Source organism: Sebastes fasciatus, chromosome 19 (genome assembly GCF_043250625.1).
Source record: "Sebastes fasciatus isolate fSebFas1 chromosome 19, fSebFas1.pri, whole genome shotgun sequence".
Taxonomy (NCBI): domain Eukaryota; kingdom Metazoa; phylum Chordata; class Actinopteri; order Perciformes; family Sebastidae; genus Sebastes; species Sebastes fasciatus.
Window position 1 is genome coordinate 26,349,368 of NC_133813.1, and position 25,687 is coordinate 26,375,054.

Sequence of the window (25,687 nt, forward strand, 5' to 3'; positions counted from 1 at the left end):
GCACAAGCCTTGTAACAGCAACATACCACTATGCTACAGCGGCACAAGCCTTGTACCAGCAACATACCACTATGCTACAGCGGCACAAGCCTTGTACCAGCAACATACCACTATGCTACAGCGGCAAAAGCCTTTACCAGCAACATACCACTATGCTACAGCAGCACAAGCCTTGTACCAGCAACATACCACGATGCTACAGCGGCACAAGCCTTTCAGCAACATACCACTATGCTACAGCAGCACAAGCCTTGTACCAGCAACATACCACTATGCTACAGCGGCAGAAGCCTTGTACCAGCAACATACCACGATGCTAGATAGGCACAAGCCTTTCAGCAACATACCACTATGCTACAGCAGCACAAGCCTTGTACCAGCAACATACCACTATGCTACAGCGGCACAAGCCTTTTACCAGCAACATACCACTATGCTACAGCGGCACAAGTCTTGTGCCAGCAACATACCAAAATCCTACAGCGGCACAAGCCTTGTACCAGCAACATACCACTATGCTACAGCGGCACAAGCCCTGTACCAGCAACATACCACTATGCTACAGCGGCACAAGCCTTGTACCAGCAACATACCACTATGCTACAGCGGCAAAAGCCTTTACCAACAACATACCACTATGCTACAGCAGCACAAGCCTTGTACCAGCAACATACCACGATGCTACATAGGCACAAAAATTTCAGCAACATACCACTATGCTACAGCAGCACAAGCCTTGTACCAGCAACATACCACGATGCTACATAGGCACAAGCCTTTCAGCAACATACCACTATGCTACAGCAGCACAAGCCTTGTACCAGCAACATACCACTATGCTACAGCGACACAAGCCTTGTACCAGCAACATACCACTATGCTACAGCGGCAGAAGCCTTGTACCAGCAACATACCACGATGCTAGATAGGCACAAGCCTTTCAGCAACATACCACTATGCTACAGCAGCACAAGCCTTGTACCAGCAACATACCACTATGCTACAGAGGCACAAGCCTTGTACCAGCAACATACCACGATGCTACAGCAGCACAAGCCTTTCAGCAACATACCACTATGCTACAGCGGCCCAAGCCTTGTACCAGCAACATACCACTATGCTACAGCAGCACAAGCCTTGTACCAGCAACATACCACTATGCTACAGCGGCACAAGCCTTTCAGCAACATACCACTATGCTACAGCGGCCCAAGCCTTGTACCAGCAACATACCACTATGCTACAGCAGCACAAGCCTTGTACCAGCAACATACCACTATGCTACAGCAGCACAAGCCTTGTACCAGCAACATACCACTATGCTACAGAGGCACAAGCCTTGTACCAGCAACATACCACTATGCTACAGCAGCACAAGCCTTGTACCAGCAACATACCACTATGCTACAGCGGCACAAGCCTTGTACCAGCAACATACCACTATGCTACAGCGGCACAAGTCTTGTACCAGCAACATACCAAAATGCTACAGCGGCACAAGCCTTGTACCAGCAACATACCACTATGCTACAGTGGCACAAGCCTTGTACCAGCAACATACCACTATGCTACAGCAGCACAACCCTTGTACTAGCAACATACCACTATGCTACAGAGGCAGAAGCCTTGTACCAGCAACATACCACTATGCTACAGCGGCACAAGCCTTGTACCAGCAAAATACCACTATGCTACAGCAGCACAAGCCTTGTACCAGCAACATACCACTATGCTACAGAGGCACAAGCCTTGTACCAGCAACATACCACTATGCTACAGCAGCACAACCCTTGTACCAGCAACATACCACGATGCTACAGCGGCACAAGCCTTGTACCAGCAACATACCACTATGCTATAGCAGCACAAGCCTTGTACCAGCATCATACAACTATGCTACAGCGGCACAAGCCTTTCAGCAACATACCACGATGCTACAGCGGCACAAGCCTTTCAGCAACATACCACTATGCTACAGCGGCCCAAGACTTGTACCAGCAACATACCACTATGCTACAGCAGCACAAGCCTTGTACCAGCAACATACCACTATGCTACAGAGGCACAAGCCTTGTACCAGCAACATACCACTATGCTACAGCAGCACAAGCCTTGTACCAGCAACATACCACTATGCTACAGCAGCAGAAGCCTTGTACCAGCAACATACCACTATGCTACAGAGGCACAAGCCTTGTACCAGCAACATACCACGATGCTACAGCAGCACAAGCCTTTCAGCAACATACCACTATGCTACAGCGGCCCAAGCCTTGTACCAGCAACATACCACTATGCTACAGAGGCACAAGCCTTGTACCAGCAACATACCACTATGCTACAGCAGCACAAGCCTTGTACCAGCAACATACCACTATGCTACAGAGGCACAAGCCTTGTACCAGCAACATACCACGATGCTACAGCAGCACAAGCCTTTCAGCAACATACCACTATGCTACAGCGGCCCAAGCCTTGTACCAGCAACATACCACTATGCTACAGAAGCACAAGCCTTGTACCAGCAACATACCACTATGCTACAGAGGCACAAGCCTTGTACCAGCAACATACCACTATGCTACAGCAGCACAAGCCTTGTACCAGCAACATACAACGATGCTACAGCGGCATAAGCCATTTCTACCAACCTACTAGTGGCTTGTAGGCCGTTATATGATTGGCATAGAAGTCGGTGGGTTTTCCTATCTTCTATCTTAGATAGATCTCTTGGATAGTCTGAAATGTATATTATATTATCTGATTAAGAAGAGTTTGTAAACCTTTCAAGTAAAGGTGTGAACTGTCCGTGTGTATGTGTGTATGTATAAAACAAAGCACTGGTTCATGTTTCATTTATAGCCTGTTTTCATTTATGTATTGATTCAGAATGGAATAGAGTAAAATAGAATAGGACAGAACAGAATGCCTTTATCATTGGCCATTGTAGGCTACAACAAGAAATGAAAAGTATCATAAAAATAAAAAGAAGAATCATATTGTCAAAAGTAAGTGTCATATAAATAAAAAGAATAATCATATTGTCAAAGGTAAGTGTCATATTAATAAAAAGAAGTAGCATATTGTCGAAAACAAGTGGAATATAAACGAAAAGTGCCGTATCAAAAACATTTGTGGCATATAAATCATGCTGTGTGTAATCGACTTGAGCCATGATGGACTTTAAAGTAAAAATATAGTGAATGGACTAATTAATATACATACATACAATCTAATTACTAACAATACACACATTGTCATTTCGGACTATCCGAAGATAGATCATAGGAAAACACCCCGATGTCAATGACAATCATATCTATATCTTGGCCCTTAATGAAACATAAGTGCACAAATTCAATAGAAAAACACACTTTCCAACCGTTCCTGAATAAAATAATTCAGACTGTAAAATCTGTGTAAAAGCTCTCTGGGTTTAGTTGCTGTTAGTTGCTGTGAATGAAATCAACAAGTTACCAATAGTCCTATAGTGCCCCCTCCTGGCTGATATAGGAACCTTCCACTGCAGACTGAGACAAACTTTACAGTAAAATAGCCTGTATGAGGTGGTGTAATCAACAGGCACTCACATCTTTATTAGGTTGATTTATATTTTCTATTATTAATCTGCAAAGTAACCAAAGGTATCAAATGCAGTGCAGTAAAAAGTACAAATATATAAATATAAATATTTCCCTCTGAGATGTAACAAGTGGAATAGAAGTAGTATAGAAATTCTTAAGTAAAGTACAAGTGTGTTAAAATATTACTTAAGTACACTAGAGTAAGTGTATTCTTTACTGCTGGTAATCACACACACACATATTGTCACTTCACTGTATCCGAAGATAGATCATCGTGATAAAATACCCCCCACGTTTATCATATCTACAGTATGTCGGTAGAACGGCATCCATATAGCAACCGTTTACTCATTCAAAGCATTTATGGTGAATAATAATATGTAATACGTATCTCTAGGCGATATGGCCTAAAAATAATATTGGGATATTTTTTGGCCATATCGCGATATTGTTAAATATCCTCTAAGCACTTCATAAATGCTCGATTTAAGCCTTTGATGCATACAATCACACCAATATGATGATTCTTGTAGTCCCTGCAGCATATGTCTGCATTAAAACCTTCTTCTTTATATTCATTAGTCGTTTCTGTTGGAACTATTTTTGAACAGAACAATTCTTGCATGCAAAAAGGGAGAAATCTCAAGTTAAATTTAACAAAACAGTATCCAACAGTATTCACTTTAACCAAATAGTTATCTGTTAATACATGCTTTATTTTTTTTTATATATACGTATATATACATAACACACACACACACACAGTTTTTAATGGCATGTAATAAGTGTAAAGTAACTTATTGTCATGTTTATCGGTAAGCTGTTATAACATTAGGGTTAACCCTAACCCCTTCTCTTAAAGTGGCAGCAGGCAGTATACTTATGGCATCATTGGGCAAAAAATCCATAATAACCTTTCAGCATATTGTAATTCAAGTGTTCTGAGAGAAAACTAGACTTCTGCTCCTCCTCATGGCTCTGTTTTCAGACTTTAGAAAATCTAGCCCGTGACGGGAGTCTTTGACCAATCACAGGTCATTTCAGAGAGAGAACACGCTCCTATTGGCTTTGTTTTGGTCATGTGACCGGTAGTTTGGCGTTCCTGCAAGAGAATTCACAATAACTACCACATACTTTCTCATTTTACAGCTAAACCGTGCACTACCAGATGATTCTGAAAACATTTGAGGAGGAAATAGACATTAACGTAACAGAATATTGATTCATATTTGATCAGCGCTGCCTAGTTTGACCTTTTGGTCGGAGTTCGCGAGTGATTGACAGACGGCTCTCATAGACAGCAGATCTCAGATCAGCTCTGACTGCTTGTTTTCCTCCGGTCTGTGAAATCTTGCAGATGCCGTTAGGAACAAAGGAGGACACCAGAGGACACAGAGGCACATGATTTTTCTCAGGTTACCTGTTTCATGTACTACTGTCACGATATAGAGACCGTTTTATAAAAATTACTTTTTTTAATCATTTGCTCCAATCTTGCCTACTGCTGCTTTAAAACATCCATGGAGCCAGAGGAGGGAGGGAGAGAAGGAAATGCCAAAGCGAGTCTCATGCCGGCGGGGTGGCTTAAAAACATTACATGACAATTTGTAGTCGATGTTCGTGATATAGTCATTTTATACACCGCGCAAGGGACAAGCCGCGATACATCAACTATATTTGATGTATCGCCTACCCCACCTGCCAACGTTTAGTGCCAATGCAAGAAATTGTGCGTCCTTTATGTAGCGCAGGGAAAATTAAGGTTGTGGAAATAAAAGGGAGCTTTTAGAGCATCTGACAATAATGCAGAAGACAGGAGTTCACATCCGATCAACAGTTAATAATTGCCCCACATGCTTCCCCTGACCTTAAAGGTGCCCTCTGGAGTCATTCAGTGTTTCTCACCAGAACACATATGTCTACCCTTGAGGTCTGGCAAATGTGTTGAAAGCATTTCGTTCCTCATAAATCATTTGCAAAGCCACATATTTAAATATTAAAAAATATATATTTGGTAACACTTTCTATGACGCCCGTGTCTATAATGTATTATAAACCTACTTATAAGTGAAGTAATTACATCACAGAGGTATAGGCATATTATAACAGTGATTAATACATTAGAAAAAAGATTATAATGCATTACAACTGTGAGAAGTAGATTATAACGCATATTAAGTATGTTTATAACGCATTATACAGTAGACTTGGGCGTCATAGAAAGTGCTACCTATTAACAGTCTTTTTCTTTGGTGTATTACCGTGGCATACTGTGGTTGTGTATATATATATATATATACTGGAAAAACAAAGTTCGGAAACTTGTGTTTGGTTGATTATTTCTCTGTTGTTACAATGCTAATTGGCATTGTATTTTACATCATTGGAAAGCCTGTTTATTTACCTTCGCAATGATGTCCAACTTGTAAGGATCATGCATTTGTGGGATGAGCAGCACAGCTGATTATGTGGGTAGCGCCCAAGAAAAATTTGCCAAAATGCTCTGCCAATGGTAAACAGTGTATTCTCATAAGGCTACCAGGAAGCCTGCAATGACTGCCCTTCACCGTCAGGCCCATTTGCGCTGGTGTCGACAACACAGACAATGGAACCTGAACATGTGGGGGAATGTCATGTTCAGTGATGAGTCCAGGTTCTGTCTGCCAAAGTTGGATGGCAGGGTCAAAGTATGGAGACGACGAGAGAACGCTATGCTGATTGTTGAACCGATGGAGTAACAGCTTTTGGTGGGGGCAGTATCTCCCTCACTGGCAAAACAAGGCTTGTCATCATGGAAGGCCATCTCAATGCAGGGAGATATCGGGATGAGATTCTGCAGCCAGTGGCGATCCCATATCTCCACAATCTGGGACCTAACTTCATCCTCCAAGATGACAATGCTCGCCCCCACAGAGCCAGGGTTATCACAGACTACCTCCACAATGTGGGAGTAGAGAGAATGGAACGGCCTGCCAAGAGTCCAGACCTCAACCCAATTCAACACTTGTGGGACCAGCTTGGGCGTGCTGTACGTGTTAGAGTGACCAACACAACCACGCTGGCTGACCTGCAACGAATCCTGGTCGAGGAATGGAACACCATCCCACAGCAACGTGTGACCAGGTTGGTGACCAGCATGAGGAGGAGGTGCCAGGCTGTTATGGCTGCATATGGATCTTCCACCTCTACTGAGGCTCCTGACGGTGTATTAAATGAATAAAGTGTAAAATTGCCAATATGTCTTGTTTGTTCCTTGTTACTGATAGAGAGATCAATCATCCAATCCACCAAACAACTCAAAACCAAGTCAATACCAACAGGAGAATACACTGTTTACCACTGACGGAGCATTTTGGCAAATTTTTCTTGGGCGTTACCCTCATAATCAGCTGTGCTGCTCATCCCACAAATGCATGATCCTTACAAGTTGGACATCATTGCGAAGGTAAATAAACAGGCTTTCCAACCATGTAAAATGAAATGCCAATTAACATTGTAACAACAGAGAAATAATCGACCGTCATCAAACATCATCATCTAGGTTTTGCAGAATCATCCCATCTCACAATCTGTCTGGCCTGTAGAGGCAGTAGACAGCCATGTGGTACTTCACACCTTCTAGCGAGGGGCTTCTCAACAGGGTGACATGCAGGAGGTTTAAGGTCATAGTGTGCCTCAAACAGAGTGCTTTTCGGTTCATTTACCGTAGAGAGATTGGAAGGCACATTGTTAAAAACTAGTACATTTGAAGCATACTAAGGCCTTCACTATCCCAATAATTACATGGACCCACTATAGGAGTCACTGCAGCAACAAGAAATGCATACAAGAACCCCTCATACAAACACATATCTGTTCTTCAGTGGCATGTACATGTGATTTAAAGGTCCCATATCATGCTCATTTTCAGGTTCATACTTGTATTTTGTATTTCTACTAGAACATGTTTACATGTTGTAATGTTCAAAAAAAAACTTTATTATCCTCATATTGTCTGTCTGAATATACCTGTATTGCCCCTCTGTCTGAAATGCTCCGTTTTAGTGCATTTCAACGGAATTGCAACTAAATTGCGTTGCTTGGCAACAGCTTGGGTCCATGTTTACTTCCTTTCAGGTGATGTTATTTACATACACTGCAACAGGAAATAAACTGGGACACATTTAGAATTGTTTTGCTTAAAACTGTGCAATGGTCTAAATATTGTATATTTGTGACATCATAAATGGACAGAAATCCTAATGGCTTGTTTCAAACATACAATTTCTGAATATGGGCTGTGTGTACAGTATTTCTCCGTATATTGAGTGTTTTGATAGTTCAACAGTATTTATATAGCACTTAAACCTGCTTTATAATATAAAAAACATGAAAATCTCACTTTTTACAATACAGGACTAATTTTCTGTTATTTAGAATTTTCTCTGAGGTAAGATTATCTCGAGTGATCCAGACTTGTCATACAAGTCATGTGCAGACAGTCTGCCTTTCTCCACAGGGGAAAAACACTTGTTTGACCTGAAATGTAACTATGACCTGTATCAGCTTTAGATAAAAAACAAAAAAACACTGTGTGGCACTTTTTGTTGATTTTTCCAAAGCATTTGATAATGCCTGCTCTTGAAGGGGCTACATAATATTGGACTTGATATTAATGCAAACAATTGATTCAGAAACTACCTTTCAGAGAGAAAACAATCTGTTAAATTGTTTTTTATCAGTAACAAAAGGTGTTTCACTGAGTTCAATTTTAGGTCCAGTTATTTTCACTTTTAAGTGAAACAATATCATTCCATATCTAGCCAGATCATAGCCAGAGCCATAGACTATACCAATGTTAATATTTCTACTGTGAATAGACTTATGATTGAGAGAGTCACAGAATATAAATATCTCTGCATTTGGATTGATGATGAACTCTCATTGAAATGTCACATTGATACTCTTGTGTGCCGACTCAAGCAAAAGGTTGGCTATTTCTACAGAAACAATACCATCTTTCCCACGTTTTGTAGAAAAAGGGTTGCTGAGGCCATTTTCATGTCAGTTTTGGACCACAGTGACGTGATTTATAGGCACGCATCGTCTTCAGCTCTTAAACTTCTAGACTCAGTCTATAACTCTGCCTTGAGATTTATTACCGGTGATGTCTTTGGTACACATCATTGTATTTTATGTGATAGGAGGGTCCTCTCTCCAAGAGAGAACTGATACTCACTGGTATATTTTTGTCTATCAATTTCAATCTATTTTTAAAATGTTATCTATATTTTATCATATTACCAGAATTGCTCTGTCACTCAGATGGGTTTTATCAGACACACTCTACTTCTAGTCATCCTAGTAATAGGTTAGTATATCAACATATGTCAATTTGTTACCATGAAATTAGTAGTATTACCAGTACTAGTATTATTTCAATGTATTTTTTTCGAGATATTTAGCAAATTTTTTAATCTGTTCAAAATGTACCTTGCTGCTTTATACAAATGCATGTATATATTCCATCCATCCATTATCTGTAACCACTTTTCCTGTTCAAGGTCGCAGGGTACACCCGGTACACCCTGTACACCCTGGACACCCTGAACAGGTCGCCAGACTATCGCAGGGCTGACACATAGAGACCATTCAAACTCAGTCACACCTACGGGCAACTTAGAGTCAACAATGAACCTAAGCTGCATGTCTTTGGACTGTGGGAGGAAGCCGTAGAACCTGGAGAAATGTATATATTTATTATTGTAAATCAATTAACAACAGAAAACAATGGGAGATATTGTCCAGAAACCCTCACAGGTACTGCATTTAGCATAAAAAATAGGCTCAAATCATAACATGGCAAACTGCAGCCCAACAGGCAACAACAGCTGTCAGTGTGTCAGTGTGCTGACTTGACTATGACTCATATGAATCATGTCTCCTCATCAACCTCTTTGCGGTGTGGAGTCCCTCAGGGGTCGGTTCTTGGACCGATCCTCTTCTTGCTGTATATGCTTCCTCTGGGTCATTTGTTCAGCAGCTTTCATGACGTGTCATATCATTGTTATGCTGATGACACTCAGATCTATTTTTCAGCCAAAACCAATAACCTCAATCAACTGTCCTCCCTCCATGACTGCTTAGAACCAAAGACTGGATGTCTCTCAACTTTCTCCACTTAAACCCTTATAAGTCAGACATTCTTTTAATTGGACCAGACAATTTTGCTACTGTAGTTAATCAGTTTATTGGCCCACTTCAATCCAATATCAGTCCTACAGCTAAGAATCTTGGTATCATCTTTGACCGGAATATGACTTTTGACCATCATGTAACTAAACTTGTCCAGACCTGCTTTCTCCAGCTAAGAAACAATGCAAAAATCAGATGCATCTTGTCTTCCACGGATCTTGAACTATTAATTCACACTTTCATATTCTCCCGTCTAGACTATTGTAACTCCCTCTACACCTGCCTCAGTCAATATGCTTTAAATCGCCTTCAGGTGGTTCAAAATGCAGCGACCAGGTTATTAACCAGACTAGCCGTCGGTCTCACATCACCCCTGTTCTGGCATCCCTCCGTTGGCTCCCTGTAAAATTCAGAATCAACTTTAAGATCTTGCTAATTACATATAAGGCACTGCATGACCTCGCCCCCAGTTACATTGCTGATCTCCTTGTTCCATATTCGACTTGTCGAACACTTCGATCTAATCTTGGCCTTTTATCCATCCCCCGGTCAAACTGCAAAACAAAAGGTGATCGGGCCTTTCCTGTCTTAGCCCCCCCAACCCTCTGGAATCACCTCCCCCAATCTATTAGAGCTGCTGAATCTCTGGACTGTTTTAAGCAGCTTCTAAAAACCTCTAAAATCTCTATAGGCAAGCCTTTCTATAGGCCACATCCACATGTGCGTTTGTCTGTTTTTGTTTGATCTGTTTCTCATTGTTTCTGTGTTTCATATTGTAATATTTCCTTGTTTTCATCATTGTTCGATGTTTCACTTGTGTGTGAAGCACTTTGTAACGGTGTGTTTTAAAAGGTGCTATATAAATAAAGCTTTGCTTACTTACTTACTTACTAGCCCCAAACTGCATGTGATTATCATAAAGTGGGCATGTCTGTAAAGGGCAGACTCGTGGGTACCCATAGAACCCATTTTCACAGTTTATCCATCTTCATTGCAAATTCTAGGGCTTTACTGCACTTTACTTTACATCTTAAAGGGGACATGTCATGCCCATTTTCAGGTTTATACTTGTATTTTGGGTTTCTACTAGAACATGTTTACATGCTTTAACGTTTTAAAAAAAACTTTATTTTCCTCATACTATCTGTTGGAATATACCTGTATTTACCCTCTGTCTGAAACACTCCGTTTTAGTGCATTTCAATGGAATTGCAACAGAATTGCGTTGCTAGGCAACAGCTTGGGTCCATGTTTACATCCTGTCAGCTGATGTCATTCACATAAACTGCAACAGGATATAAACTGGGACCCGTTTAGAATGTTTACGTTTAAAACTGTGACATGGTCTAAATATTGTGTATTTGTGACATCACAAATGGACAGAAATCCTGACGGCTTGTTTCAAAAGCTCAGTTTCTGAATACGGGCTGTGTGTATTTCTCTGTGGATTAAGCGTTTTGATACTTTCACAGTAATTATATAGAACTTAAACCTGCTTTATAATATAACTGCCATGAAAATGTCACTTTTTACAATATGGTATCTTTAAATATTCAAATGTATCAATCCAATTATTTTTCCTAATCAAAAACTTTTGATGGCTTACTTCTACTATTGCTATAATGATATTCCATCTTCTCTGTTTGTATCTCATTGTTGCTATCTCCGCCAAGGCCGACGGCCTAGGAAGGACGTTATGTTTTCACCGCCGTTGGTTTGTTGGTTTGTTGGTTTGTTTGTCCGTTTGGAGGATCACTTCAAAAGTCTGTGATGGATTTGAATGACATTTTTTGGAGGGGTGGGGTGTGGCACTCTCCGAGGTCCATTCTAGTTTTGTTTTGTTTTTCTTTATAGTTTGTAATTGACTCAATGTCATGTAAATGAGGGTTACCCCTCAATGATCTCTTGATTATTAATGAAGGTTGAATGAATGAATGAAATCATAATGCATTTTGTCTGAATGAATGAAAGTTTAAACATGATACCGTTAATAATTAAAATAAAATGCATAAGTAAAACAGAGTTAATGCAAAATGAATGTTCTGTTCAACCGATCATCATCATCATCATCATGGCTTGCCAGTTGATTTATAATATTGGATTTATTATAGCCATAATAATAATATATATGTAGCTCCTGACAGTGTACCATAACCTGCTGTAGGCTTCAGTAATCTCTCTTCTAATATCTCTTGACTGTCACATGACCCCCTCTCATATTAGTCATGGACCAATTTGTTTTAAACAGATGTTTTTAGCATCTAACTTCATGTTAAATCATCATAAATCATTGCCAGCTGTATTATTAATATTTTAGAATAGTTTCAGGTCCTCTAACATGACTAATAACACTCCTACATCTGTTATCTTTGTTTTCTGCGGATTTCTAACGGCAGGACTTATGATTGAAGTTCCTTTTTTGTGAATCTGACTCGGAACACTCGTACGAACAAACCTCACGGAAAAAAGTAAGAGAAGTTCAGCATAAGATGTTCTTGCATGAGGCCCGTTGATCCCTCACTGGCTTCCCACCAGCAAACACGACCCTTTGCATTTGGTGGAACACGTGAGAAGGACAGGTACTGCTGCAAGGGTTTCAGTACTTGTGTTAGCAGTAAGCGTTCATAAAGCATTGTTCCACAGTGCTGTTATAACAGATATTTACAGGCATTAGGCGTCACCCCCCTCCCCTCCCACCCCCCAACCAGCCACCACCATCACCTTAGATTAGCTAACCCAGATACAGTGTAATAAAGCATACAGTGATGTGACTACAGCAGACACGTCATAGTGGCGAGCCGCTGGCAGACAGACTGTATTAGTGGGTTGTTTTTCCTGCGGCGGAGGGAAAGAGGGATGGAGGGGGCATCAATTAGCCTCCAGCAGGCTCTGACCTTGAAATGGAGCACAGGCAGAAAACAGGAAGTCTCCCTGTACCACAGCCTGGAGTTCCAGTTTACGTCCCCGCATCATTTATTGATCCTAACTTCTTCATATAACTGAAGATGAGCATTGACACGTTTTATGAATTTTTCATATCGTATGCTGCCTACCAGCCTGTATGATAAGACATTCAAAACTACATCCATTTAGTGTAGTGTGCGTACATCGCTGTGGTTTAATTTAAGAGATCATTAATAGTTTAAGAGGAATGTTAGAAATTATACATTCCCTCCCCGTAGTGGTAAAGTAGCTTTCAACAGAGCTCCTGCACACCTACTGTATCTGTGTAGCAACATTTCAGAGGCTTAGTCATGGCCTCTACGCTACGCTCTGCAAGTCACAACGTGTCTGCCTTCAGGCAAAGTCCTGACACTTCCTGACACAGTTGATAGAACACACCATTTACAAACTCAGAGTCAAAACAGAAAACATTTGAATACTTTTGAACTAAAACACTGAGCTTGTCTGTACAATGATGAAAGTCCAAGGTTAAGCAGGACTCCAGCTTGTATCCCCCTGCCCATAAATACACCCCTACATCACCATATTAGAGAGCAATCTGGAACAAAGGGACATCCTCTCTGAAAAGAAAACCCAAACCCAGAGCTTTCACTGAACTGTGTGTTGGGTACTTACAGATTGTTGGGATGATGATGTCGTTTAATTCCTGTGTTGTCTGAGGGTGGGGAGTCTGCTTTGGGACGGTGGGACGTTCAACGGTGTATTTCAGTGTAACGGAGGGATCGGACAGAGTCACTCGTGGAGGCTGAGGCACGTACGGCCCTCGTGTAGATTTCTCTTCCACTAAGACGTCAGGACGTCCCGGGGTAATGGCGGTGGTCAAGGAGACAAAAGATGAATGAGGAAGCGACACAGTTATTCCCAGCGTGGGGGTCACTGATATGATAATTGGGTCCTGTCCGATGCGTTTGGGATCTAAGTGTGTGGGTGGTTCGTACTCAAAGATTTTATCCACAAAGACCCATTTGAGGCCAGCTGTGCAGAGGGCTAAGCTAAGCAGACAGGCCAGGATGGGCAGAATGCAGATTTTCTCAGAGTGCAGGCAATTGTTAATCTGTTCCATCTCTATGCACACACAGCAGGTCCCTGGCAAGGCCACAATTCCCAAAGCTCCCAAATGCTCCCCATCATCACCATCACCACCACCACCACCTCCACCTCCCTCCGCATCTTCCTCCCCACTCTCCCCACCAGCTGCCTCTGTCTCCTCTGGTTTCTCCTCGGGGACTTGTCCAGTATCAACAGTAGAGCTGGTGGGGGAGGCCGATCCAGGAGGGGGAGCTGGCCCTGCAGAGGAGTCCTCCATTCCCTCAGTCATCCTGTCCAACTGCTGGATGAAGGGGTCTCTGAGCACCTCAACTAGTAACTCAGAGCATCACACAGTGGCTGTCTGCCACCGGTCTCCTCGACTACGTTTTCCATCATGAGGCTGCAGAGTCAGAGCTGGGATTTGAGAGGAAGGTACTCTTCAGGGGTGAGTCGAACCTTGTTAACAGTCTGGGAGGTTATGTAGACAGCCTTCTGCACACGAGGAAAAGGGCTTCCTTACTCATGCTTTCTCACAGGAAACGCAATCAGTCTATAAATAGAATCGTCAAAGTGGCTGCAGGCAAAAACAAAAAAAAGATTGCCAGAGAATTGGAGTCCTTTAAATGTTCTGCATGGTCTACCAGAGAGCAGTGGTGGAATAGTAGCACTCACTCACCTGAGCACTTGGGCAGAAGAGGCAGTGTTGGCGTGATGGGCCAGCTGCAGTAGCTGTAGTGCAGAGGACAGGATGGTCAGGCACTGCAGTGGCAGGAGGGACATGCTGCCTTGTCTGTGGAGCTCCAAGTAGCTGAAAGGCTGAATCATCAGGGAGCGGCAGGTGCCCTTCCTCTCAGCACAGCCACAGAAACAGATGAGTAAGGGGAAAGAGAGAGAAAGAGAATGATAGAGAGAGGGAGGGGGGAGGGAGGGCTGCAGTAGCACAGAAGGGCAGGCAGACAAGACGGGATACTCCCCTTTTTTCTTCTCTCACCCCTCCTCTCTCAAATCTTTCCTCTCCGAGTGGTGAGCAGGGCAGCCTTTGGCCTCCTCCCTCTCTGCCTCTCTTCCTGTCTGGTGGTGTCTGTGCTCTCTCTCTTGCAGGCTGCTCCCAATCCCAGCACAAAGCATCCAGCTAAGCAAGTTCCTACTTGATCCAATTAGAGCGCATGTCAGCGAATCACAGGGAGGCAAACTGTTGTGGCCGCCCCCCTTCCAGCACCACTCCCCATTGATTATGCTGATAGTAAGGGTGTGTTTTTTGTCAAGGGGAAGGAGCTGGGGAAGCAGACATATGATCCGTCCCAAGAGGATGCAGCCATTGTGCTCTACTCTTCTCAAGTATCTGCATTCATTAGTGGGATACCATAATAACACCCATGATATACACATATATGCACACACAAAAACGTATACATCCATACATATACACACAAAAACATATACATCTGTACATATACACACACATAAACATATTCATAGATAAACATATACATACATATATATACATATATATACACTAATATGACATATATATATATGAACAACAATCGTTTCTACAGAATTGTGACATTCTTGACTTACATAGCTGAAGAGGAATAATAGGATGTTTTGAGAAATATACTCTTTCTCTTTCTCTTTCCTAACCCAGACTGATCAGCCATTGAGAGCCAGGGAGACCATAAATACATGTGTAAATAAATATATAAATAAATTAATGTGTAAATAAATATATCAATTAATTTATGTGTAAATAAATATATCAATTAATTAATGTTGAAATATCTAAAAAAAAAAAAAAAAAAAATTTTATTTTTTAAACATCTATTATGCTCATTTATTTATTTTTCTTGTCACTTTTTGGCTCTCATATATATAATAATACTCTTATATGACATATATATGACACATGACACAGAAGTAAAAGCACAGGTATGAATAATATATAAAAGAATAATAAAATGAATGATGGCTGAATTAAATGTATCTGCCTCAGTTTCAGGCTCCTGGTATTGTCCATGCTGGTTCACTGTCATACTGCATATATATATATACTGTGACATACTGTATATATATATATATATATATATATACAGTATGTCACTGTCATACTGTCATGGCTTACTGAGCTGAGAACTGAGCCAACATTAATGTTACACCTGTGTTTGACCTACTGTGCGTAGTCAAAATGTCTGCTATGAAACCAGCCTCTAGTAATCAAGATGGTTGTTACTGATCACTTGTGCAAAGTTAAAGGTAGAAATAAGTGTTAAATGTGCCCTGGTTTTGTTGTAATGCCCAGTAGTGGGTTATCACTGCTGGGCCGGGGGGAGGGGTAAATAAAATGAACTAAAAGACAGATCTGCCCAGTCATTTCAGCTGGCCTGAAATATAAACACAGCCATACTTCCAACATTCACTTTGGTATCCAATTTGTCAGATATACATAGTAAACTGGGGATATTGATCACAAATATAACACTTCCTCTTATAGCGTGACTAAAAGCCCCCAGACCGCCAGTAAAACTATTACCTCCCCAAATCCCCCCCCCACCACATGGGCTAATAAGCTAGCAGGACAATCCAAAGTCTTCTTGAGGAGTCGGGGCTTAAACAAGATGAGGACGGTCACAAAGGTCAGGTCACCCGCCACACTGAACATTGACACTGCTCTGACCCTTTCCAATCTGTGGACAGAGTTAATACCAGTAATGGTATCTGTAGGAGACGACTTCCTGTCAGGCTCTGAATTAGAGACCTGGATATTGATTATCTTCTCAGCATTTTCACCCTTTATGAGGGTCAAAGAGTAACAGGAAAAATAAATAAATGAGCATGATAGATTAAAAATGAATAAATAAATAAATAGAAAATGTGCTATTAAAATAAATAAATAGATAAAGCCACAATAGATATTTAAAAAATAAAGTATATATATTTTTATATATTTATTTCCACATTAATTTATATATTTATTTCCACATTCATTTATTTAGATATTTATTTCCATATTCATTTATTTATATATAATTTCCACATTCATTTATTTATTTATATATTTATTTCCACATTCATTTATTTATATATTTATGGTCTTCCTGGCTCTCAATGGCTGATCAATCTGGGTTAGTAAAGAGAAAGAGTACATTTCTGAAAACATCCTATTATTCCTCTTCAGCTATGTAAACCAAGAATGTAACGATTCTGTAGACACGATTGTTGTTCGTCGCTGCAACCAACCCAGACTGTGCAGCCAATGAGAGCCAGGAGAGACCATGAAGAGGTTCAGGAGATTACATTTCTGTTGATTTACAGGATGTCCTCCGTACCATTCACGGACACTTCTGTTAATCCTAAAACGGAAAATTCTGTAAATCTACAGTATATCCTTCGTACCGAGCCAAATAGCAGGCCCAACCTTTACATTCTGGAGGGAAAACAGACGCTAACGCTAGCATTTATACGTTACCTATCGGTCTCTGCGCACCACCTGAGACTAAAACCGGGGCTAACTCTACCTGACGTCCACTGAAGTCTAAAATATAAACATTGGTAAAACTTAAATTACAATATTAAACTTGAGTTAGTCTCAAAATGAGTCAGCAAAATATTCCTGGCGTATCTGGTAACGTTAACAGATGACAACAGCTGAACTAAACAACAAAACAGCTTTACGATACCAAGCTAACGTTAAGTCCTTCACATAAAGCATTTTGGTTGGACATTAATTGTAGATTTTTTACCACAGAAGTGTGAGAAAGGTTTCTCTAAATCTAAACTTTGCCGTGTGCGATGGTCTCTACCTCTTCCAACTTTCGCGCTAGCGGAGGTTCTTGTTCCCACAATGCAATGCGTATTTCAAAATACGGGAAAAACTCCTGTGAAAAATCGATACAGAAAATTCCTTCATATTAACGCAGTACATTGGCCCGTATTTGTATGGGCTTCTCTTAGAGTGTATATAATGTATATAACATATAACAATTGTAATCTTGTGTTAATATTCATATTAATATTAATATGTATTTGTGTTTTGTATTTTGATGCTTTGGCAACATTGTTTTTTGAAACTTTCATGCTAATAAAGCCACTTGGAATTGAAAAGTCAAACGCATTGATGTCTCACTGATCCATAACATGAAACTATGTCTTAATCTCACAATGATGTAGTGCTTTAAATGGTCATATCATAATGATAATCATAATGAATGTATTACATACAACTTTATCAGTTTACGGGTTAATCCCAGTTTATTACAACTTTGGTCTTATTGTCATAGTTTTGTCCACCATTTTTAGCATTCATAACATTGTACTCACCAATTCAATAACTGACATAATAATATAATAATGTTACTGTTAGTCTTCTCTTCCAAATGAGTTTGTCTTAACTGTTGGGTTTGTTTCCAACCAGTCTGATCATCTGACTGCTCGTGTTTCTTGACCCGTCTGACTTATTTTTAGTGATGCCACCGTGCTCACAGATCTCAGCTATTAACTTAGTCGGTACATTGTTATTAAAGAAAGGACTAATGGACAACGCTACTCAAATAAGACCGACATATAATAACCCAGAATTATTCTTTAATAAGTGTTGGTACTGAGTACAGGGGCATAGTGGACTCCTTCATTGAGTGGCGTGAGCTGAACCACCTGCCGCTCAACACTGGGAACACAAAGGAGTTGGTGGTGGACTTCAGTAGGTGGAAAACACCCCCTACACCCATTTCCATCCTGAATGTGGATGTGGACACTCCTGTGGATGCTCCTTAGCATCAAAAAGGGGCCAGCTGAGGTGGTTCAAGCATCTAACCAGGATGGACGCCTCCCTTTAGAGGACTATTATCCAACTATTAAGAGGCCCCGGGGTATAGACCCAGAACACTCTGGAGAGATTATGTATCTCGTCTGGCCTGGGAACACCTTGGGGTCCCTCCAGAAGGAGCTGGAAAACGTTGCTGGGAAGAGAGGCTTCTGGAATACCCTACAAAGCCCGCTACACCCGCGACCGGCCCCAGATAACCGAAAGTAAATGGATGGATGGATGGATGGACATTCTGAATCTAAAATCTAATTAAAGCTGCAGGCAGCGATAAACGGGCCCTCGCATCTCCCCGCGCGTCGGGGGTACTGGCGGGACGCCGATTGACGCGGCCAGGCACAATGAAACAGGAACTCTCTGCTGAGTGCAATGACATCTCCCACAAAACTCTACGACAAACATTTTTATCCATCACCCTTTTGAACACCATCCTTTTACTTTTATTTATCTATTTATATTTATTTTATCTTATTCTTTTTTAATCTTGCCTTAATTTGATTTGCACCCTGACTGACAGCCAGCCACCCCCACCCCTCTCAAGCGCAAACACAGTACACAGTCACATGATATTGAGCTTTGCCCAGTTATGTTGGCTTTTTTAAAGTTTTCTTTATTTTTATATCTATTTATTTATTTTTCATTTATTTATTTAATTTATCAGTTTTTTTATTTTGTTTTATCCATATTTCATTTTATTTTGTTATAAGGGTAAAAAAAAAAAAAAAAAAAGAAAAGAACCGTCTCAACTGGCCGGGCATGGTTCCATGCTGACTCAGCACCAACTGGGCTCCTCCTCCATCTCCTCTCTCCTCCCTCCAATGATAACTGCCTATGGATAGAAAAGGGCAAAAGCCCAGAGCTATCAACCAGGCTCACGAATTTACGTCTGCGTCTACGACAAACGGTTCACGAGTTATGAAAGGGGGCGTGGCTACTGTTTAGGGGGCGGGGATAACCATACCAATGAGACAGGAACTCATTTTCACCGTGTCTGATAAGTGATAAGTTTAACAACTTTTTGAGCATGTTAAGGCCCTCAAAAAGGCGATACATTTGGGAGAAAAAGAAAAAGACAAAGAAACACTAGTTTCAATAGGGCCTTCGCTGGCCCGATGTTGTCGGTGCTCGAGCCCTAATTAAGCCTATCTTAATATCTCATGAGAGGAAAGGCAGAATTAAGTTTGCTTTTGCCAAATAAAAGGCAAAACTTTCATTAATTTAGTTCAAGCTAAAAAAAAGATAAACTTAAAAAAATGTTTCACCTTGCCTCTCAGGGCTTCCAGAGATACACGTTTGTTTAAAAAAGAAAAAAAGAAAACACTATTCTTGCAGGGTGCTGTTATTCAGGTTGGTCATATGGTTTATGGTAACAGAATTCTACCTTCATTTTAAGAGGGGTGTGATGTATTAAACATTTGAGTTTGGTATTTTGGAAACTAGGTTGTGTCGTAGTAACCGGTCTGCGTAAAGGATGTTTGGATATCATATTGTTCTGGGAAGCACATGTTAAGTAAAGCCAGCCACCTGCTGAATGTTAAACTGTCTCCCAAGTTTATTATTTCAGAGTGCACCACAACCTGTTTATAATTCTTGAAATTGAGTCTATTTTGGATTTATTAATATTTTATATTTGTACTCTATACATTTGCACTCTTTCCTACTTTGTACTGCAACTGTTGCACAACAATTCCCCTTGGGATAAATAAAGTTCTATCTTATCTCATCTTACAATTTGATTAAAAGCAGGAACAGGAAACTACAGTTCTTGTAAGACCGACATGGTTTATTTTCCCTTTTTCAATCCTATCATTAGTAAAACACAAGACATTAGATGCAGTATCTATATAGGCATCATGTAAACATGTAAATCAACACTGCTCATAAAAGTTAAAAGATTTTGACAAACGTTTCTTCAAAAAAATATTCACACAACATGGCTGTCCTCAAAACATATAAACAGTTGTACATAATCACAAAGTCAGTAATATGATTCCCTGGTGTCAGAACAATACAACTCGATTTGATCATAAAATCCAGCTGTAAAGCCTTCCGTGTAACAAATTTAAACCTGCAATGACAAACGAGTTGTGAACACAACACTGACATCATCACCTTTTAAGTTGATATGAACTTGTTAGCAAATAGTTTCCTTATCTCCACATCCCAGATACAGGGCAACATGATCATTCTTTTGGAGCGGTGTCTCTGCAATATTCACTCTCTTTTAGCTCTGTGTTTGTACTCTACCAAGAAAAATATCTGGCTGCTAAATGCTCCACAATGTTCACCAGCTATAGTCTCTGGCTGAGCAGGTAGTGTACAGAGGGTTTATCAGAGTTTCTTCTCTGAAAACAGCTGCCTGCTGCTAAACGATGAGCTGAAACCTTCTATAAAGCTCCGTAAAGCTGAGAGGGTGCTGCACATTCAGCTGACAATTCTCTGTAGGTTCATCTCTAGGAACGACACCTCATGTTGTCATTTGATCCATTGTTATTATAAAAAAAAGACTGACTATATTCAGTTGACTGAAAATTGTAGAGTTAATGCTTGATTGAGCTGCTTGAATCTACATAAAAGCAGACCTTTAATAAAATAGCTTAAAGGAGAACTACATCCATTTTCATGACAGAAGTCGTAGACCCTATGGTCTAGGACAGTCCAAAAATATTAGTAAATATGAACAGCTCTCTCCTAGGGTGCTTCACATTAGGGACCCGGGCCTGGATCTGAGTACACTTGTCCCCAAAGTCCAGTTTGATTGATGTCCAGTCCGATTGTGTCGATTAGTGTGAACGCTCCGTACCGTACTCGGGCACGGTTCGTCGATCCGTACCGGAGTCCACTTGAAAAGGTGGTCTGGAGTACGGATCATGCGTACTCAGGTACGGTTCACATCAGGTGTGAAAGCTAACCGTACAAAAACACAGAAAAGGAGCGCTATTTAACGTGAGTAACGTTAGCAGTTAGCGAGTAGTTTTGAAAGGGCAGGCTTTTTTCAACGCCGCCGGTCTCCTCCGAAATCTGTATACATAAAATGGTTTCATATCTACAGTATGTCTGTATCTGCGCGCAGCATGCGCCGAACTCATCCTCTGAGTTGCATGGCCGTGGATGATACAGCAGGAAGGCCGTCGAGAGGTTCCTTAATATATAGACAATAGGCGATGGGGTTGAGTGATGTTTAATGGTCTGTCTGTGAAGAACGAGAGACGCTCAGCTGCTCAGCGGGCAGAGAGAGAGACGGGGTGGGGGTGAGACAACGTGTAGAGTCGGCCTACTTTCACATCAAACTCGGTGAAATAAAAGTTTATTTAGACCAAACCAGAGTTGGCGATTGTTGGAAAGACTAACGACGACAGTAGTGGTGAGTTTTATTTAGTTTCTGTCCAGTTTGAATGAAGTGTTTTATGATGCTCCGCCACTAGAACAGCTGATCTCAACATAAACAAATACACGTGGATGATGATGATGTGTACTCAGGTACGGAACAACTTTACTAATGTGAAAGCTGAGCAGAGAGTGGGGGCAATCATACTCGGGCACAGTACGGATCAATCGTACCTAATGTGAAAACGCCCTTAGAGTGCTAAACTCCAACTTGTGATGTGATAGGGTATATAAAGTGTGGAGCTGCTCTATAGACAATGAATGAGAGATGTTCTAGATGACACTGAGAGCACCCAAAGGAACGTTCTCAATATATGGGAACATTTTCTGTTTCACTACTGAGAACACCTCAATAGAATAAAGAGAAAGAAACATTCTGTGGGTCCATTCGTTGTCTCTGGAGAAGCTCCAGACCGTATACCCTATGACTGGGGACTTACTTACTTCTCTGGTTTGTGGCTTTGAGAGAGAGGAGCTCATGTTCACACATATTGATTGAACTTTCCAAGGTCATAAACATAACATATTGGAATTCTTCCTTTAGGTGGCGTTCCCCTTTAAGTAATAAAACCGTTATCCCCGCTAGTGGGCTTGAAGATGGTGATGTCAGTCCGTCAGTCTGTCCATCAAACACACTGATCCAGAGTAAGATATCTCAACAACTAGCCTACCAGCAGAGGACGAACCTTTTCCATCGTGGACAACCTTTGAGCTTTTGTGATTTTGCACACAAGCATAAACAAACGGACTCTTTAAGACCATGTAGTGTTATCGCTCTCAATACTTACCCCATATTTCAAACGTCTCTTGACGTTATCATAATAACTCTTTATTGTTGGGATTTATTAAGTGTGTGATATTCTATCTTATACCACAGAAATAGACATGGAGGCTTCTGAGGTTTATCTGGGTATTATTTTGGTGGCCATGACACATAAGTAGGATAATGCACACTGTGCAGGTATACACTCAATTATTTTGTATCTAAATTTCAGAGATTCCCATCTGAAATCTCCATCACATCTTTTTTAATCTTACTCCAAAATGGTTCAGAGTGTCTGTGTTCTGACTGCTTCTCTACATGAGGAACTGAGCCAGCAGGTTGGCCATGCCCAGCAGGATCAGGAAACTGTGGAAGAGGGCTGACGGCCAGCGGAGCAGCCCCTGCCTTTTCTGGGAGATCATTTGGACTAAGGAAGGGAAGACAAACACTAAAGCCAGGCCACATGTTGCTCCGGAAAACCTGCAACAGGAGACCAAGAGTTAACATCAGTACAGAACATTTAGTGGAGTTTCACAACACGTCAACTAGTGTGTTAAACTGATGACTTAGGGGGCAAACTCAAGACAAGCCTAAAGAAAGTAAATGCAAAGTCTGTAAGAATTAGATAGTATATATATATAAATTTATAAATAACACTGATACCTCATCAGTTCACAGTTATTCAGCCTTACTAACTTGAGGTATAGTGTTTAAAAACATGGCTGTTAACCAGCAGGGAGGAATCAAACAAACTATGAAGTTGCATCATGGGAAATGCAGGATCCAGTGTTTTACAGCTTGACTCATACGAGGGACTAAAAGTAAAGATTAAAAAAGGATATCTCAGCCTCTGCCACTTCATTTCTGATCCGTCTTCTCTAATTCTTAATTTATGGAGAAGCATTTATATTTTTCATTTGATATTTATTTATTCAATTTCTCATAAATATATTTCATTACATATTTATTTATTTAATTGTCAATTTATAAATATATCAAATCGTAGTCATATAATTATGACTGGTAGTATAGTCCTCTATATCTATAAAAGCACAACACTGAAATGCTGGAGTACTTTTTATGATTATTAATGTTGTGCTCTTGTCACTGCTTCCAAACAGTTCAGTAATCGTACCGTTCATGATCAACTTAATACGGATTTTTTTCACACACTTTGAAACGCAGTCGAGACTTTTACAGATAGTTTGGACTATATTATCTTGTTACGTTCATTGCTGCCACAGGTTGGCCTCTGTTGCTATTATAGATGTCAGACGCCAGTTTATACAAGGAGAGGAAAACATGCACATTCTCAAAACTGTTTGTGGTGCTGGGAGTAGATCACCGACAATATGGACTTTTTCAAATAAATAATGACTTGCTGAACACACTCTTCTCTGCTTTATTAGTCAAAGTTTCGGTCAACAAGGACCTTCATCGGGACATTACAGATGTTAAGATTAATGTCCCGATGAAGGTCCTTGTTGACCAAAACGTTGATTAATAAAGCAGAGAAGAGTGTGTTTTTATTTGAAACCAGTTTATACAAGAACATAAAAACAATAATTTGGACCAATTCCATTTCATGAATTAATCATTAGCTATCATATAGAATATGTGAATAGGGAAACAAGTTCAAACATACCTTATGATGGATCCAATATTGGGATAAAACTTGGCCATCAGGACACCAGATCCAACAATTAAGATGTTCAGTGCCAGAACGTGGAAGAAACTAGAGAGAGACAGAGTGAAAATAACATGTTGAAAGATCGCAGACTTACTGAATAAGAGACTGAAACAACCTGTTAAAGAGTTCATCTGTAATCTGGGTAATCCTCAATCTGAATTACAAGAAACCGCAGGTTTATGAAGGCCAAGTTTTATATATTTAAAGGCGTCTTTTTGTTGATGTTAATTCTATTTAGTTATTTCTATCCTGCTTGTTTGATATTTAATGCGTTTAATGTGAAGCACCTTTAAAGTGTTCTATAAATAATAAATATTTCCTTACTATCTTGGATAATTATTTACAGTGCTATTTGCCGTGTAAAACACAATAATTGATTCAAGCTCTTTACTATGAATCTCATTAGCACAATGTTGATAAAGTTGATATTGCTAATGCGTTAGCAAACAGTTGCCTATTTCCATATCTAGCAGACACAGAGCAACATTATTTATTCATTTGGAGTTGTGTTTGTATCCGCCTCATGAATCGAAGTCCAATATCCACTCTCTTTTAGCTCTGCTTTGGTCTCCACTATGTTCACCAACTAGTCTCTCATACTGTGTCCGTCTGCTGGTTGCTGCAGAGCAGGTAGTGTACACCGGATTTATTAGAGCTGCCTGCTGCTGCTGCTGCTGCTGCTGTAGGAAACCATGGAAACCATAGAAACGAGGCTAAAGAGACCCACAGAACTGCAGAGTAGACCTAAATTATTCATAAAAAAAATAAAGAAGATTTGGTTGTATTGTGTTGGTGTAGCCAGTTGTTTTTAGAAGTTAAATAATTACTTTAATGGAGTCTACTGTCTTTTAACCGTTTCAACCGATAGCGTTAATTGGTTAAAATGCTTAATGTCGGTTAACGGTTAAACGGTTAATTATGGACATCCCTATTGCATACTGTGTGTATTTGAGTGAGGAGACATGATAAGTCAGACCGACAGCACATTCCACGAAGCTTCACACATTTCAAGATGCAGTTTTGTGTGGAAAATGAACCCGGGCTTTCATGGAAATCTGTTAAATATTTGGAGGGTCCAGTCACGCATTGGGACACAGCTACTGTCAGAATGAATAATGTGGTACTTAAATGGAGACATATAGACATAGTTGTAAAACAGACCAGTTATCAATCTGCTGTGTAGTTCTGCTTCCACAGAGATAACATGAACTTCAATGATAATATCCTTCACCTGGGGTAATGATTTCCAAAGATCTGGCCCATCACCTGGACCCGGA

General features: G+C 40.5%; 2 protein-coding genes across 7 annotated transcripts in view; both read right to left on the minus strand.

The window, feature by feature from the left end:
- Nucleotides 1-14,922, minus strand: part of nrg1 (neuregulin 1) — a 53,927-nt gene extending 39,005 nt beyond the window's left edge. The window contains exon 1 of one of the 4 annotated variants that reach the window (XM_074617310.1): nt 13,338-14,909. In XM_074617310.1, coding sequence (XP_074473411.1) covers nt 13,338-14,040 — 703 coding nt within the window. In that variant the 5' untranslated portion in view covers nt 14,041-14,909. Of the gene's footprint in view, nt 1-13,337 lie in introns of all 4 variants that reach the window. The other 3 variants (XM_074617311.1, XM_074617312.1, XM_074617313.1) reach the window with 3 other exon arrangements.
- Nucleotides 14,923-20,332: 5,410 nt separating this feature from the next.
- Nucleotides 20,333-25,687, minus strand: part of slc38a9 (solute carrier family 38 member 9) — a 30,860-nt gene continuing 25,505 nt past the window's right edge. For all 3 annotated transcript variants that reach the window (XM_074617316.1, XM_074617314.1, XM_074617315.1), the window contains 3 exons: nt 25,642-25,687; nt 24,366-24,455; nt 20,333-23,200 (listed from right to left, as the gene is read on the minus strand). The exon at nt 25,642-25,687 is cut by the window's right edge and continues 103 nt beyond it. In XM_074617316.1, coding sequence (XP_074473417.1) covers nt 23,035-23,200; nt 24,366-24,455; nt 25,642-25,687 — 302 coding nt within the window. In that variant the 3' untranslated portion in view covers nt 20,333-23,034. The remainder of the gene's footprint in view (nt 23,201-24,365; nt 24,456-25,641) is intronic.